Genomic DNA, 5,535 nt, shown 5'->3' on the forward strand with positions numbered 1-5,535 from the left:
ACCCCTGGCCTCTGAGCTTGTCCAGCAAGAAGGGAATGATGTTGTCTTCTGGCATGGCCGACAGTTCCGAGAGAAGATCGTTGCCTTCGTGCACCGGAGACTCCTCATTCTACGAAAACAAAACACAATTTTAAAAAGTTGTAGAAGTGTCTTCCGGCACTTACAACACAATAACGTCATATGAGTGCCTAAGACTAGAGGTGTTACAAGACGTGCACATCTGTTCCGGGTTTTTAGTTTCAGTTAGTGTTTTACGGAACTTACAACACAATAAGGTCATACAAGTACAGAAGATTAAAGGCGTTACAAGAGAGTAACAAATACAAAACAGAAGGGAGATACAGACGATAGATGTTAGATTAGAAAGAAATCTGAAGCAAACCACACCTGAGCATCCGCCAACCACCCAAACATCTGCCACGAGTGAGTGGACTGAACTTCTGCAATACAAATACAAGTCAGCTGAACTACCTGTGCGTGGGTCTCAAGTGAATGGACTAGACTACTGCGATACAAACAAGTCAACTAGACTCACCTGCAGGTCTGTCCCGAGTGAGTGGTGACCGGCGCCGGTTCCTCCTGGCCAATGTCAAAGTCTGAGCTGTCCTTCAAGGCATCCACGTTAAACTTCAAGGTCACTGAAAACACACAAGAAATCCCTGAACTACGTAACAGATGGACATTTCAAATTATCTTTGACAAGAAACTTTACTCCATGTTGGAATAATAATGAAATAAAGATATTAAATATCTCTCTCTCTCTCCCTCCTTCCCTCTCTCTTACAGACGAACACTACACACATACAAACACACTTACGTCAGCATCCACAAATACAATTGCAAATGTAAAAAAAAGGTAAACTCAGCCCTTACAACTGCTTCATAGTAACGTAAAACACACCAACCTGTCTATGTTAGTTTTAGTTTAGTAAGGGGTTTTACGGCACTCGCAACAGCATAAGGTCCTATGAGCACGCAACCTGTCTGTGATCATTTTCGTAACAAAACCTATGTTATCCACATCTGTCTTTGTCCTACCGGAGTTATGGAGGGGGGGGGGGGGGGGGGGGGAGAGATAAAGAGAAAGGGAGACGGGATAGAGAACATGAGCTAGAAAAGCGGAGCGAAGGAGAGAGAGGGGAGCATAAGAAAGCACAGTTGTGCTATAAAACTGCTTTCTCACTTGAGCTTGACAGAGATATGAGATACAAATTTCTCCCCACTTGGGAATCGAACATGAGTCTCCAGCACACCACTGCAAAGCAACTAACCGTTACACCAGTAAAAATAACTTCAAGCAATGCACATCCCCCACCCCTATGATCCCACAAACAGCTTTAACCTCCCCCCCCCCCAAAAACACCCATAGAAACAAAACAAAAAAACCCCTCCTCTAGCAAACTATAAAAAAGTTGGGCATAACGTAGGCTCTCAACAAAAAAAAAGACCCCCCCCCCCCCCAAAAAAAAAAAAAAAACCCAACTCACGTGAGTCAATGGGTCCAATCTGGCGAGCTTTGCCGACCAGCATAGAGGGCGACATGTACTGGGGAATGCGGGCGAAGAGAACAGCGGGGTCGTCTGCCGTGAGCAGACCCAGACTCTCCTGTAGCGCTCGGAACCCTGGGGTGGCCAGCGCCGACTCTAGCTCCTCGTTCCACGGCACAATGGGCACAGACTTGTTTTGTACTGCACGGGAGAGGGGGGGAAGAAGGGTTAGTTTTAGTCTGAGTAAGGTTTGCGATGCTCGCAACGGCATAACATCATATGAGCGCCATGGGGTGGATGTCAACAGAGAAGTCCAACAGTTCAAACTTTGTAACTTTGTGTAAATGAGGAACAAAATCAACAATTCACTCTTTGGTAAATGAGGACTAAAATCAACAATTCACTCTTTGGTAAATGAGAAACAAAATCAACAGTTCAAACGTTGTGTAAATATTTTGTGTAAATGGGGAACAAAATCAACAATTCACTCTATGTTAAATGAAGTATAAAATCAACAATTCAACTTTGAGTAAAGCTTTGTGTAAAGGAAGAAAAAATCCAACAATTCACACTTTGTGTAAACGAGGAACAATACAAACAATTCACACTTTGTGTAAATGAGGAACAAACAAACAATTCACACTTACGAGCAAAGAACTTGGGAACCGGCTCCTCCACATATATTCTGTAGGCTGAGTCTTTGATAGCTGCGGACAAACAGACAAGGATAAGACGTTAGAAAACAAAAGTCATTCAGTGTTTCCCATTTGTCAGAGTCAGAGCAGCCTTCAAAACTTCCAAGCAAACTTAACATTATTTTGTTTAAAACTTTTTTTAAAAATAGCAAAGCTTAGCAGAGTACTTGATAGAGAGAGAACACCTTGTCCTCATGGCTTACGGGATTCGATTCTTGAATCTCCATTTATTTATTTACTTATTTTTTAATTCTATTTCATTTTATTTTATTTTATTTATTTATTTATTTATTTATTTATTTTTTTTTTTGGGGGGGGGGGTTGTTTTAGTATGCCATTTAGGCCACTTACAAAACAATTAGGTCATTAAAGTGCTGAAAATTAGAGGTGCTGCAAGAAGGTTTCAAACATAAAAAAGAAGTTTTAGTTTCAGTAAGGTTTTATGCCGCTCGCAACTGCATAAGGTCACATGGGCGCCAAGGGGTGGATGTCAACAGAGAAGTCTAAACGGGGAATCAGCCTTACTTCACAGAGATAGAAAAAACAATAAGAAGAGCGTGGATATGCGTCATATAAAAGCAATTATTATTATCATCAATATCATACTATTATTATTACTGTTATTTTTACGACAGAGAGTGGGTTCACACAGATTGAAAAAACAATAAGAAGAGCAATCTCTTGCCGAGGTGACTCACCTAACTTGACGTAGGCCGTCTCTAGGAGCTGTTTCTGCAGCCACACCAGCTGAGACTCAAACCCCTGGCCTCTGAGCTTGTCCAGCAGGAAGGGAATGATGTTGTCTTCTGGCATGGCCGACAGTTCCGAGAGAAGATCGCTGCCTTCGTGCACCGGAGACTCCTCATTCTACGAAAACAAAACACAATTTTTAAAAAATTTTAAAAAGTTGTAGAAGTGTCTTCCGGCACTTGCAACACAATAACGTCATATGAGTGCTGAAGACTAGAGGTGTTACAAGAGAGTAACACACACAAAATAAAAGGAGGGGAGATAAAGACGATAGATGTTTGAAAAGAAAGAAGAAGCAAACCACACCAGAGCACCCACCAACCACCCATTAACAGACAAAAGTCGTCACACAATTTTATATAGACCGGACTCTTTAATACTGGAGGTCTGCCAGTATTTTTTAAAGTACAGTACCACACCCCCCCTTCCACACGAAGTTGGCTCTGGCAACTGTGGCAAGATGCTGATTTCAATTAATCCACAATGGAGGATTTTCAAGGAAATAATCCCACAGTAAACTAAACTGTATGAAAAAACATACACGCATTATTCCAAATCTCAAGAGGTATCCATCTAAAGAGTAACATACAAAGAAAAGAAGGCAGGGGGATAGCCATGATCGATGTTGTGATAAAAAAATCCATTTATGACAGCTGTAACAAGAGCACATGACGAAAGCTAACAACTTCGTGCCCCTACATCTGCCTTGTGTAATTCAGTATCTGGGTCTGCATCAACGCACAGCCCAGCTTTTTCACTTACCAAACACTGACACATGCACACACAACAAAGACACAGGAGACAGACACATCTGTATGTTACTTACTTGTCCCGACCTTGATGATGAGGAGAGCGATGACGTTGATGATGACGATGATAACTCTTCGATGAAACCGTTGACCGTCAGGAATTTGGTCACCTGGTGAAAGATGTATTTAGACGTAAGTCCACAATGTCCACTTTGGGGAACAATAAAAACCAAACAACAACAAGTGGTCCTGAACCAAGGCTCCACTAAATGTTTTCTGTAACATAGGATAACAACTCCAGCAACAACAACAATGTACACCACTTTGGGTTTGAATTCTTCAGCCTTATCATATTTAACAGAGGCCCAATACATCTTTTTTCAATTTCGTTAGTGTTTTACAGCACTTGCAACACAAAAAGGTAAAAAAAAAGTGCCAAAGATTACACGTGTTACAAGAGAGTAACAAACACAAAAAAGAAGGAGGGGAGATAAAGATGATAGATGTTTGATAGGAAAGAAGGAGTAAACCACACCAGAGCACCCGCCAACCACCCACCAATACATCTTGAATCCACTTTTATTTAAAGAAAGAAAGGAACTGGGACAATTTCAGAAATCAAATTTCAAGAATTATCCCACAAACCCGCACCTCCATTACACTACACACACGATATAAAATGGGGTTATAACAGCTGTTTTAAATTGTACATGGTGGCCTATCTCTCCTAGCTGACTCTGACCTGCTCTTTGGTCTTGGTAAATCCGTGCTCCTGAAGACGTTGGTGGATCCGGTCGGCCATGTTGCTGCTACCCTCAAGGTCAGCGGCCCAGGAGAAGATGAGAGCCTGTTCCTCGTCACCGAACTCCTCCCCGGAGCTACTGCTCACATTCATCGCGCTGGAAGACACAACACAGAGAAAGTGTAAGACACAACGCAGAGGAAGTGTATGACACAATGCAAGACACAACGCAGAGAAAGTGTAAGACACACAGCACAGTAAGACACAACGCAGAGGAAGTGTAAGACACACAGCAGAGTAAGACACAATGCAGAGGAAGTGTAAGACACACAGCATTAAGACACACAGCATTAAGACACACAACGGGAGGGGGGGGGGGAGAAAAAATACCAAAAAACCAAGAATTTGTGTTTTAGTGAGAGTTTTACAGCACTTGCAACATGAATAAGGTCATAGAAGTTTAGTTTTTGTAAGAGTTTTATGGCACTTGCAACACAATAAGGTCTGCAAATAAGTGCAGAAGATTAGAGGTGTTACAAGAGAGTAACAAACACAAAAAAGAAGGAGAGATAAGACAGATGTTTGATAAGAAAAAAGGAGCAAACCACACCAGAGCACCCGCTAACTGCCCACCCACCTTTCTCCGCTGCGGGAGCCGTCTGTCCCACTTCCCCCGCTGCCGCTGTTTCTCTCGTGTCCGTCTCCTCCCCCATCAAGGTCCGGGCTGTCCAGGAGATTCTGAGCGCACGTGTTCGGGTCTTGCTCCGCGTTGGACATGAAGAACTCCAGCACAAACTCGATCAGGTCTTTGAACTCGTCCTGGGAACGAAACAACAAAAAATGATGTTGGAAATATTTCATCACAAAAAGTCTGTTGATGACAATATTATTCTTTCATCCCACCAATGTAGGAAAAACTGGGGGCTGGCTTAAGGACATCACCAACAGTAATAAAAACTGCAGTAAAAGTAATCTATAGGCTCCATGAACACGCCCCAGCAGGACTAAAGCTATTTGCCTTACAAAGCATCAGACACGTCTGTCCTACAAACCACCCCACCACCCAGCCAACACAACACACAAGGACAAGACCTCACCCTCTGTCCCACAAC

The 5,535-nt window shown here is 42.6% G+C and overlaps 1 protein-coding gene across 1 annotated transcript in view; it reads right to left on the bottom strand.

Annotated features, from left to right (window-relative positions):
• The window catches only part of LOC101846314 (protein timeless), a gene marked incomplete at its 5' end in the record, with an annotated part of 25,796 nt that overhangs the window by 1,658 nt on the left and 18,603 nt on the right, over positions 1-5,535 (bottom strand). Inside the window, 7 exon segments of the mRNA XM_013088531.2 lie at positions 536-638; positions 1,488-1,688; positions 2,135-2,194; positions 2,881-3,049; positions 3,759-3,851; positions 4,424-4,580; positions 5,061-5,242. Coding sequence (XP_012943985.1) covers positions 536-638; positions 1,488-1,688; positions 2,135-2,194; positions 2,881-3,049; positions 3,759-3,851; positions 4,424-4,580; positions 5,061-5,242 — 965 coding nt within the window.

This window comes from Aplysia californica, unplaced genomic scaffold, assembly GCF_000002075.1.
Source record: "Aplysia californica isolate F4 #8 unplaced genomic scaffold, AplCal3.0 scaffold00757, whole genome shotgun sequence".
In the NCBI taxonomy this organism is placed as follows: Eukaryota; Metazoa; Mollusca; class Gastropoda; order Aplysiida; family Aplysiidae; genus Aplysia; species Aplysia californica.